At 38.3% G+C, this 12,376-nt stretch overlaps 1 protein-coding gene across 1 annotated transcript; it reads right to left on the bottom strand.

Moving 5' to 3' along the window:
* Positions 1-205: 205 nt before the first annotated feature.
* Positions 206-6,823, bottom strand: LOC127968900 (growth/differentiation factor 10-like). Its single transcript, XM_052570314.1, has 3 exons — positions 6,451-6,823; positions 3,392-4,257; positions 206-1,304 (listed from the first exon to the last, which is right to left on the bottom strand). Exons 1-3 carry the CDS (start codon positions 6,734-6,736, stop codon positions 1,113-1,115), a joined length of 1,344 nt encoding a protein of 447 aa, XP_052426274.1. The 5' UTR covers positions 6,737-6,823; the 3' UTR covers positions 206-1,112.
* Between the last annotated feature and the right edge of the window lie 5,553 nt (positions 6,824-12,376).

The raw sequence follows: 12,376 nt of genomic DNA, 5'->3' as shown, positions 1-12,376 counted from the left end.
CAACTCCATCATGTGCTTGTGTGTGTATTTAAGATGCTTCAGCTAATCATCCTCGGATGTGATAAATATTAACATTTTAGATTCCAGTGCTTCCCTCATTTATTCAGTCAAGCTCCCACTAAAATTCAAAAGCTGGGATCTGGTTGTGCAAGGGTTAATGGGTCTAAATTGAACTTTGCTCTGATGTTGTAAATAATCTACTGTTCATTCCTAATACAACTCATTAAACCTTTATTCACAAAAAGTCCTCCAGGATTACAGAAAAAAAACAAAAATTGTTTGCATAAAAAGTTGTAAACAATACAGTTTGGAAAATAAATAATTACAATCGACATGTAATTGCTTTGATAAAGTATCAGAAATCATAACCTCTGGGTTGTTATTTATTTTAAAACGTACTAATCTATCACTTAACTCCTTTTCTATAGACATGGCTAATCAATGTATCTCTTCTAATCTAAAAGGTCTGTCCTCGAAGGAGAAACTTTGATATGAATGTCAGATCACGAAGCACTAGATGGCAGCATTATGCTGAGTTTCCTTCATATTCTCACAAATTACCAAAAAGTTTCTTTCCATTCAAGATCCCAGGTGTTGAATTCCTAGGTTGAAGTTTTGAAACTTTACAAAACTGTTTCATTTGTTAACATTAGTTAACTACTTTAGTTAACATTAAGTAACAATTTATTCATCTTGGTTCATTTCTACATTGACCATTAATAAGTTTTAATCTTTAAAAGTCATCTGTTTACATTAATGAGCTAACACGAACAAACTGTATTTTTATTAACAAAATATATTGCTCATAGTTCATGATGCCCAATGCATTAACTAATGTTAACAAATGATAGCTTAATGAAAAGTGTTACGGGATTTATTTACAGAAATGCTTTATCAAAATGAAAACAGTTCTGCTGACTACATGTTACAATAAGGTTTATATACAATTCATTCAATAAGAAAGACTGGAAAGATGATACAATGTTTGTGTGCGAAGGGAAATCCTGTATAATTTGAGGTGTTCAGGTCTTATTCGCAGGGATTCGTCCCATCGACTTCAGCTGAGTGTGTTGTGATCTGCAGGGTGTGAATATTTATGTCCGTTAGCTGGTTCATCGACAGGCACAGGTCTCCACAGACATGCTGGGATAGATCTTCAGGACCATGTTCCTGCTGGAGTCCAGGAAGAGCACAGTCAGAGAGCTCATCTGATCCGGGACGCAGCACGGCTCGGGGACTCCAGGGACGATCCCTACGGCTCTCACGATACTCTGGATAGTGGCGTGATTGGACGGACTGACAACCTGCATTTCAATGTTGGAGAAAAACGGTTGCCTGTTAACAAGACAGTGCTATGATGACTGAATGCCTTTCTTGAAGGGACAGTTCAGCCAAAAATGAAAAAGGTCTCAAGCTCTCTGATTTCAACAAAAATATATTAATGTGTGTTCCGAAGATGAACGACGGGTTTGGAACGACATGAGGGTGAGTAATTAATTTCTGTGTGTACTATCTCTTTAAGGCTGATGATACACGGCTAGCGATTTCACCAAGTACAACATGTTCCTTGATCAACCTTCCAATCAACCAATCAGAAGAGAGATATAACTTTTCAGGAAATATCTGTTTTAGACTTAAAATCAGAGTTAGGTGCTTCTACACCCTCGTATATCAGCTATCATTTCCCACTGATTTTAGGAATACATTATGGGTAGGGATTGGGTTAAGTCTATATTTTTGGACAATAATGTTGATCCAGGAACATGTCTTACTTTGTAAAATCACGGCGACCGATGATACACAGGGCAACTTTTTGAGCACTTTTGACTTGGCACCCATTGACAGTAACATTAACCTCACAACATTGCTCAAAATCTTGCCCTGTGTATCAGCCTAGGACCCATTGACAGCAGGAACGATCACTATAACGAGAACTTTAACAATAATCACATCAGTGACGACGCACAATAAGGTTCTGCTGCAGTTTGTCATCTGCCACTATAAATGTCTGGTGGATTCTGATTGGCTGGAAATTCATCAGCTGGAAAAGAAAACGATATTGTTCCTCTGTCTTTATTTGTCTTTCAATATTTTTAAGACACTGTGTCAAGTTAAAATTATTTCAACTTTTACAGGCAACACCACTCATCAATGTCAGTTCCAGAACAGTGGACCAATCAGAAGACAATGGAGGCGGGGCAAGCATTGCAAGTTGGCATGGCAACTGTTTTATTTGATTGCTACACATTGGAGGAGGCGCTCTGTGCAGCATTAAAAAAAAAGGCATTCCTGAGCATTGCATCTTGCATTTTTAGATGAAAATCCCATTGGCTGAATAACTTCTCTAACTTCTGTAATAACACTCTCTTTAAGGCCTGATTGCAATCACCTTATGATATATGTCATCTGAACTATATCATGTTTCAGTTAGCTTACATATTAGCATTGCATTCAGATTTATGATTAGCTTGATAGCGAATTCCCTTACGAAAACGAACCATGGTATATGGCAATAAAAATAGTAATCATATTGCCACAAAAAAAACATGGTTACTACACTTTTACTACAATAAAACCATACTTCATTTTCAGAAGGGTTAGCTTATTTGCATTTACAGAAAATGTATTGACTGTATTCAGTGTAATTACACGAGTTAAATGTCCAAATACTCTCTCATACGTGCATAATCATTTATTGATTATAGTGAAAAGTCATTTTAAGTGTTAAATGACCCATCGCAAAACCCTGTCCTCCTTAGTTACTGTTGCTCTGTCTCACACTTCACATCATGTTCTCATGCAATAATAAATACATCTCGGAGCAAAGAGGAAACTGACAACACACTGCCAGACGAGACCGAGCAGGTTACTTCTGGAATGAAACCAGCTCATATCATTCAAATTTGGTGATTGTTCCGCGTCTCTTTAATGTGTCGTGACAGATAACTGTATTGTCACATGAACTGATCATCTTTTCATATGTGACTCTGAAAGCTGAATAAATCATCACTCCAGTGATGTGTGGTTTGTTAGGATAGATCAATATTTATCTGAGATACAACTATTTGAAAATCTGGAATCTGAGGGAGCAAAAACATCTAAATATTGAGAAAATTGATATATTTATGGTAGGAGATGTACAAAATATCTTCATGGAACATGATCTTTACTTAATATCCTAATGGTTTTTGGTATAAAAGAGAGATGTATAATTGTGACTCATACAGTGTATTGTTGTGTATTTCTCCAGATATCCCTGAGATACTGGTGACTGCTTCTGTGCTGTAGGACACATTTAGTCTTAATGCATGAAATAAATTATTTCCACCGAGGAAAGACGGCAATGCTCTCTAAGTTTTAGTCCTCCAGAGTTGATCTACAACACACTGACCTTCGGGATGGGGAATCCGCATGTTCCTGCGCAGTAGTAAGCATCAAATGCCTTCGGTGCCAATATCCATTCGCTCCATCCGATGTCTGCGAAGTCCACCCGCAGGTAACGGCGTGAACACACTCGAGGCTCACTCCACTGCTGGCGTCTGGCTTTCTTCATGGTCTTCTCGTCAAAGCTGAGCTCCCTCGACCCTCTCACTCCTCCGTGATTTTCCTGAGCTTTGGACAAGGATTTGGGCTTTTTTTCAAAGGCGACGCCGTCCCATATCTCCCTGCTCTTGAGATCATTATATGGGATGTCAGGTAGATAGTTGCTCTGCAGGTGATCTAGTTCCCTTCTGATTCTAGAGTTGAATGAAGATGGAGGTGCTCTGGTCCTGGTGTCCTCATGCACAGGGGATGGACTGTATCTCTGTAGACTCACAGCAACACTGTTGGGCTCCGTTATTGCAACGTCATCGGCGTATACAAGAATGAACGGCAGGCTGTGAGGAGACCAGCGCTCCTGACGTCTCTGATGCTCAAACTCAACAGTAATGGAGAGCTGGCCGTTCACTTGGGCTTGTTTGACAGCTGATGATACGTCTGTAATCTGCCAAAGCCCCTTTCTGTTAGGAGACAGCGTGATGTTGCTCAGCTGCGAGGGGACCGCAGCGTTTGGCGATGTTCCCTTCATGATGAGATGTGTGATGGTGGAGGACCGAAGGAGCTGGAGACGGCATGCGGCTCCTCGGGAACGCCGGCAGGCCCAAGACCGCTGACCAGCTTGTTGGTCAAGAAAGTGTAGAGTTGACATCAGTATCACCTCTGAATCGGGGATAGAGGTCAGGTTGAAGTGGAACACGACCTTGTGCTGGGAGATCTCTGAAATACGATATTAAAACACGGAAATTGCTGCTCGTCACTGTAGCGTTGGTTTTACGCTCATGCATGCATGTGATTGACCAGTAAAGTTTCCAGACAACATCCTCATAAACAACACATTTTACACATTCTAGATTTAATATCCCACCACATTCTGTGGTTTACGAGGCAGTTTAATAAAAAGATAAACATGGCTCCCGAATCAGTTTCTGGACATATGGTAGTGTTTAGTGAGCGACTCTTTCTTTCTTTTTTCTGTTTCTAATACCCTCTCAGTGTTTTAATAGTGCACTTCCAGTGGAAACTCTAAAATAATGGGAAAATACTTTCTGTGCATGCATTCACCCATGCTTACCATATATAATTGACTTTTAATCCAGATGCAATTATAGCATTATAGAATATGTAATGCTGGATTAAAAGTCATCTTTTTTTTTAAGTCTATAATTGAAATATTATAATTAACTCACATAATGAATGCATAAAACAGAATTATATTATATATATATATATATATATATATATATATATATATATATATATATATATATATATATATATTAGGGGTGGTGAAAAAAATCGATTATTGATTAATCGCGAGTATGTTATGGACGAGTATGAATCGATTATTAAATTTTCAAAAATCGATTTTTTTTTTTTTTTTTGCATTATTTTATTTTGTAAAAAAAATTATACCGGGAGTTGAACGTCACGAACGCGCCCAGTTCCAGTTAGCAAGCAGCCAGAACAGGTGTGTAAAATGGAAAAACCAGGAGCGAGCAACCAACCGAACCACCCAGCTCCATCTGGGCTCAAAGCAAGCGTGTGGATTTATTTTGGTTTTCATGGCAGGAGCTCTAACCCTCTTGGCGCCATGGTCGAGTTTACTCGACAAGATGCGGCACTGAATAAAACGGCCGATTTTGTCAAATAGGGTGTCAAATTTCACGCGACCTCCCCTGCACCAGATAGCAGACATGTAATACTTAATCTCTGACTCAAAAAAACGTAATGCTCCTTAACAAAATCTTCGAGAGCGCATTGAATCAGTGCGAAAAAAAAGCGGAGCTAGTGTGAGAGTGAGCCATTTTATCTGACCAATGTTGTCAACGTCAGCGAGTATTGGCATTAGATTATTATTATTATCATTATTATTTTTATTATTATCTAATGGCATCAATAAAGCTTCAATAAACCATCAATGAAGTGTTGGGACTTCTATTCGCGGACACTGATTCTGAAGGGGAATATCTGTATCCAGAAGATGACGGTGATATTGAAAGTGAAAGTACACCAAGCACAAACGGTGAATCCTTTGCCCAATGTAAATGGTCCTTTGCCAAATGTCAGAGGTGTGAACAATGTTTGCAGGGGTCGGAGTGTTCATTGCGAAATTAGCAGGCGTGTTAGTGTTGCGGGGACGAAGCGGGAGATTTTTTCCGCGCTAGACATGTATATTTGTCTTCTGACCGCACCGCCTCTGGGTATGTTAGACGAGGTCGAAATATTCATAGGACAGTTAGGAGGCAAGGTGGGGAGTCGCAATGACCCTGACAGTAGTCCGAGCTGTGCACACTCGGCGCGTGCGCGAGGCAGATCTGGCCGCGCTGCTCATAGCAGAAGCAGAGGCGATGTGACACGGGGCATAGATTTTGAACTAAAAAGGTCTTGTCTACTTGTGTTTGTGTGTCATATGAATAATATATATGTGCCCCATACATGGAATCAGAGTGCCTGCTGCATGTGGTAAACTGAAAATCCCAACCGCTACATGCATTCGGTTTGTTTCTACCATTTATTAGTAATGATTTACACAGTTTGTTTACTACTTACTGTTGTGAAATGGAAAATCAATAATCGTTAATCGAGAATCGTTAATAATCGAAAATCGACTGTAATCGAATCGGGACTTCAATAATCGTAATCGAATCGAATCGGGAAATCAGACAGATTAACCACCCCTAATATATATAGTACTGTATTTAAATATAATGCATTTTGTCAAATATAACTAAAATGATCACTACAGTCATTAAAATTCAGACACCAAAAATGCATCACTTTGGAAGATAAAAAACAACAACAGTGCAGCACAAAATCCTGCTTTATCAGAACAAACATTTCTATATTTGACATAGTTTTTTTTTAACAGCAGTCTCAGCGTTTTAAAGGTCTTTAGATCGTTTCTCTCACCTGGGACTCCTCTAAAGCTTCGGACTGTATTTATGTTCTGGTGTTGTTGTTGTTGTTGTTGTTGTTGTTGCTGATGATGATGATGATGATGATGATGATGATGGTGCTTCTTGCTGTATTTATCATACACTCTGTACATATTAACAGTCATCATGTCTCGGGCAGGACTGTGGAGTGAATGCTGTGTTGCAGGAATATCTCCGTTCAGTTCTGACGAGTTAACCAAGTAAACTCTGACGATGTTAAGATAAAGAAAAACGCGTGCCACCGCATAAACTGATGCCATACTCACACTTTATCCCCCGCGATCAACATGAGCTGAAGAGGAAGAGTGCTGCTAGCTGTGATGCTGAAGTCCGCGTGTGTGTGTGTGTGTGTGTGTGTGTGTGTGTGCTCAGACACTTGTTTCTCGCTGCTGAAGCGATGATGATGATGATGATGATGATGATGAAGACAGATGCTTGATGACGCTGGCAGCCGAAGACAAGCGAAGCATCATCCAAACTCACTCTATTCCTCCATCATTGCAATGGACTATTTACACATTTCAGTTTAGATGTAGCTTAAAGCAAAGCAAAGAAAAACACTTCTGGTGACATATTTTGCTTTCAGATACTTTAGCTGGTGGTGCTTTTTCTATGATGTTGCAAACTGGTATATTTATTACAGTATTTTAATATATTTTCGTAAATAAAAACACACTGGTTTGCGCAAACAGTTTTACATTTACTGCACTTCTTGTTTTTGTTCTTTACACACACACACACACACACACAGTTTCTCTGTAGAGGACATTAAGGCTTGTTAAAGAAAAAAACTGGTAACACTTTAAAATAAGTAAAGGTATCATTTGATTACATTAATACACTAACATGAAATAATGAACATTTTGTTCTTGCAGCATTTATTAACCTCAGTTAAAATGATCATGTTAGTTCACAGTTACAACTTTTACATTTTAGATTTTAATCATTTATAAAATGTTGGAAATAACCTCACATAATATTAATAAATGCTGTGTAATTATCGTTAGTGTTAACTCATGCAGTGTAAATGCACATGTTCCTCTGTGGGTTTGAACCGTGTGGTTTCTCACAGTGAAATACTTCCAGCTGCACTCTTCAGCACAGTTAGGGGTTTCCTTCCACACTGCGCTGTATTTTCTTCTTACGTTTGCCCCTCAGTAAATGATGAAGCAAAACAGTTTGTGATTATATCTTACAACACCACATCCATTTCTGCACACCTTCACAGGAGAAGAAACAGGCTGAGATGCAGAGTATAGACTTCATCCATTACTTCACCTGAACGGAGCTAAACATGCCATAGAAATATGTTGTATAATGATAAGCATGTGTGACTTTATGCATCCTAAAAGAGCAAAACTCTGATATATTGATTTGCATTCATTCACTTTTCATGTTTAAATGATGTACAATGGAAAAACAATCAAACGCCCAGATCAAGAACGCTTCAGAGTAATAAATGGCTGCTAAACTATTCAATCTTTCCAGTGTTTGGTCTGAAAATGACAGATGTGTCTGGTCCCCTGCTGTAAACCTCTGCACTGAACGCTCGCTCGCTCTCATTATTGGGTTTTCTGCATTGAATGCTCGTCTAAACTAAAAGACAGCGTAAGCCATGTTGATCTTGGACCCTCACCAACCTCCCACTTTTTGTATTTCGCTGGCTTCATCTAAATGACCGTTCTGACCGATTCGGTCATGGATGTCCGTGGGCCATGAAAACCTCTGTTAACCGTCTCGTCTGTGCCAAGATCCATCAGTGTTTGGCTTCGCCTGTCTTCTCTTGTGTGGTGCACATCAGCGGTCTGCTTTCTGACAGATCCAGTCTCTTTAGCAATATCCGGACGGAGACCAGTCATGTGCAATGGGTCGATGAATAAACCTAAAATGAACTATACTTGCATTTTCTGCATTACTTACTAATGCTTGCATAGCTTACATAATTCAGATCTGCCTTAAACTTGACTGTTGCCCTGTATATATATATATATATTACAAGAGCAATGATAATTGATGATGCAAATATTAGTGCAGTCTTACCAAAAATGCACAAATTTACTATACTTTAAAATGTATATGTCTTTTGGGAGATTTCAAACTGAAAAAGCATAAACAATTATGAATATCAAAAATAAATATCATATCTAATTTGTTTAGAAAAAATTAACTAAATTAATCGTATTTGTTTATTGAAAATAAATAAAAAAATAAATTTATAAAAATAAATAAAGACACTTTTGTCAGTTTTTGGATATGATCAATTGGCTCAAGTGTATCACACTTTTGTGGAAAAAGGGAAATGCACTTGAATGCAATCTTTGGCTCATAGATGTGTTTAATAGCAGATATCTCTGCTTTCTCTTGTAAGTCTGTACATGATCATTATCATCTCCATTAGAAGTCTGTGGCTGTATAACAGCTGTTAATGCCTTTCTCTGCACTCACTCACTCACTGCCAAAACTGTCAAATTATTTTCCTGTTTGTTTTTCTTTTGCTGTTTGTTTCTATAACCTCACAGGCTTTGGTAATGTAAAAAAGATGAAACACAGAGCTCTCTTTTCTTAGGGCTCAACATTTACCACAATATCTTGTTTTCCCTGAATTATTTCTCTATTATCCTGTGGTATGTTGCCGCTGGCCTTTGCTGATTTCCAAGAATTATTGTGTGACCCTTGGATGAACCCTCAGCATTAAATCATTGAAAGGTGAGCGTGGAGCGGCGACGGCTGAAAGGTGCCTCACAGATTCAGTGCAGTTACTGTATGTTCCTGTTCCCAGGTGTGCAGAAACCATTCAGCGTTCAGACTCCAGCAGCTGAGCCTAAAACATCAGGAAGGGATATTCACTGAATTAACAATTAATCCTGCCACACTCTATGGGAAACTCAGCTTCTCTTTAATGACTTTTTAAAGTATTTTTTATAGGCTATTTAAAAAAATGTTTTATATTTAAAGAATAGTAGCTACTAAAAAAAAAAAAAAAAAATGAAAGACACAGTATGTGACTTCTTGTCCTGTAGCGGTTGAAGCATAAAACTACGAGAAACTTGCGGAGGAACATTGTTTTGTTCATTACGTGAGCTGTGCGTCGTCTGCGCTGTTCTTCGTGGATGAATCTGATGGTATGAATGTCCCAAATATCCCTTACAAAAAAGAAGTTTATTCAAGTGTGCTATTAGTGTACTTCTTTTAAACTACAAATAGGCAAGTATGCTTTTAGTTTACTTTTTATGTACTCCTGTACTATGTGACCAAATAAAAGAAAAAAAATTATAAAAAAAACGTCTCTTATAACACTAAATATATTTGAGCTGTACTTGTGCTCCTAGAATCTGTGTTTTCATTGTTATGCAGTAGAGGGCGCTAGTACACATCTTCTGCACAGAATTTACAAAAAAACACAAGTGAAGAAAAAAATAGTAACAGCAGATACTATCCAAGCGGCAAGGAACTCGACCGGAAGTTGAAGTCGGGTGGGGGCTGCCATCTTTTAGCAGAACTTCACTTGCGTTAGCATTCCCATTGACTCCCATTCATTTTGGCGTCACTTTGACAGCGAATAACTTTACATCTGAGGCGTTTAAAGAATCTGTTTGTCCATTATTTATTTCTAAAGATACACGGCAATGTATAAAGGACTCCATTACCTTCTATGTTACATTATGGCCCCGTATAAACAGTTTTTGTAAAAAATAGGCTAACGATTGCATCATAACCACTCGTCTCTCTGTCGCATTACCGTACAGACAGGAGGAGAAGCTCGCAGGCAATTAACTTAATATGGCGTACTGGCGTTACATTTTAAAATACTATACAAAATAATTAATCAGAATACTTACTCCTGCTCACTCACGCCAAAGAACTCCCCGCTCAAGCTCGCCGTCTCTGCAAGATTAACGATGGCAGTTTGCACGCACAGCTACTAGAAGATTCACATCTGGCAGACAGGTTGCTGACGTCGTCAAGCTTCGTTTGAGTCTGCGCGTCAGAAACGGAAGTGCTAAAAAAAGCTAAAAATGGGCTTCACTTGTCTCAGTTGAGTTCCAATGGGGTCGCTGTGTCCATTTCTTTTACTGTCTATGATACTAGCACACTTAATCTAACACGATCATGAGATGAAACAGCATCAAAACTGCAATGTTATGGAATAAAATGTTGACAGATGAAGAGGTAATAATTACAGTAAAACTTTGGGGTGTTGATCGACTTCATCTACGTTTTGATTATCATTCTGAATCCAGTTCATAGTCTTTTTTCAGCTTTTTGTTCATTTATTATTATCTTTTTTTTTTTTTTTTACGAAACTCACCCACATTAAAGTGTTTAAAAAAAAGAATGCATGAAGCTAGAATACAATGTTTTTGTTTACACGCAGATACCCTGTTCTTTATTTGTATGCAAAATAAATACAAATTAAAACCTAAATAGGGATATAGTAGTATACTTAAAGTATGATGTAAAGTTCACTTCAAGAAAACTATACTTATATATACTTGTATACTTGCTGTATAAAATATACTAGAGAGTGGTCCAGTTTAGTCCCATGGAGTATTGAAACAGTACACTTACAAATGTTCTACTATATTTGTATAATTGCTATATAAAGTATACTTAAAAATATACTGGAACTTTACTTAAATATACTTAGTAAAATAAACTTGAAGTATACTACTCTTTGGTAAAGGACAAATATAAACTGGTATGTGGCTTACACTGTTGATTTGACTTGCTGAAATCAGTTGTTTTACGCTGGTCACGAATTAACAAATTAGAAGCACAAAACGAGGATTAGTAAAGAGAAACGTTGGAGGATTTTGAAATAAGCCAAGAGGAGACTGGTTTTCTTACATTTCCCAGAGGCTCACACACGACTCAAACATCTTCCATCTTCCTCCAGACGTCTTCTGACAGTCAGCAGATGTAAAAAAAAGAAGTGTTTATTATATTTAAACCTGGATTTTAATCTAACAAAAATGCATGGATTCGCTACAGGGGGACTTTATTCACCCAGCATGGTTATTTTAATTTAAACGCATGGAAATACAAATCCTGTTGTAAACAATGGTGAATTTCCATCATCATTCCTCATAGATAAATAGATATGGTTAACTGTTGCAACACACCAGAAACACTTCTAGACATTCAGCGCTCCTCCTCAACCTCATTCTCTCGTTCTCCACCTGCTCTTTCTCACTTTCCTCGTGAATTCTGTTGAATCGGAGCCTAAAGCAGAGGTCCAGCACATGTGAAGCTGATCGCTCTTCCCATTCAGCGGCTGTGAAATACAGGATGAATAGAAACACAGCAGCTGATATATTTGAGATTCCCCAGACATCAGGCTCAGGTTCCCAACGACTGAGTCAGTCATTTATTTGTCTGGGGATGGATAACATTCCACTTCTTCATTTCCACATGGATGTCTGTTTCGCTTTCCTTCTGATAAGCGTGTAATCTTCAGAGGTTCTCTTCATATCTGCGTGTGTTGTGTGTGTGAAACAGTGTGAGATAAGTGATTGTTTAAACAGCTTCATCAGAGCGATGACAATGTTTGTGCAGCGGTCATCAGTCAAGTGCACTGACCAGCTCAACCCCATCCAGTAAGACATCCATCTCTTCAGCCAAAGCACCGACTGCTTTATTTCATCCTCAAAGTTTTATGTGCAGAAAAATAACAAGACGGAAACCTGAGCGCTGTGATTTTCTCCTCTTTTTGGTTTCAGGGGAGGTATTTAAACAAAAGGCTTCTGTTGTTACTAAATCAATGTTAATTTGTGACTTGGCAGACGTTCGGTCAGAGGATGCTTGTGGTTTTCTTCACATAGCTATCTTGTGTCTTTCTGTAGCACAAATGCTATACTTACACTCAACATGAGCTTGTAGATATGAGGGGAAATGCTTGA

The sequence above is a fragment of the Carassius gibelio genome, chromosome B12, assembly GCF_023724105.1.
Source record: "Carassius gibelio isolate Cgi1373 ecotype wild population from Czech Republic chromosome B12, carGib1.2-hapl.c, whole genome shotgun sequence".
NCBI classification, from domain to species: Eukaryota; Metazoa; Chordata; class Actinopteri; order Cypriniformes; family Cyprinidae; genus Carassius; species Carassius gibelio.
Note: the sequence above shows the minus strand (reverse complement) of the source record. Positions and strands in the feature narration are given on the sequence as shown.

What these genes read in the sequence shown, in the direction of transcription:
- LOC127968900 (XM_052570314.1), bottom strand. Translation starts at nt 6,736, where the DNA reads ATGGCATCAGTTTATGCGGTGGCACGCGTTTTTCTTTATCTTAACATC. An exon ending in AAGCTTTAGAGGAGTCCCAG is followed by an intron (nt 4,258 to 6,450) that starts GTGAGAGAAACG and finishes ATCGTATTTCAG; the next exon opens with AGATCTCCCAGCACAAGGTC. An exon ending in GCGGATTCCCCATCCCGAAG is followed by an intron (nt 1,305 to 3,391) that starts GTCAGTGTGTTG and finishes ATTGAAATGCAG; the next exon opens with GTTGTCAGTCCGTCCAATCA.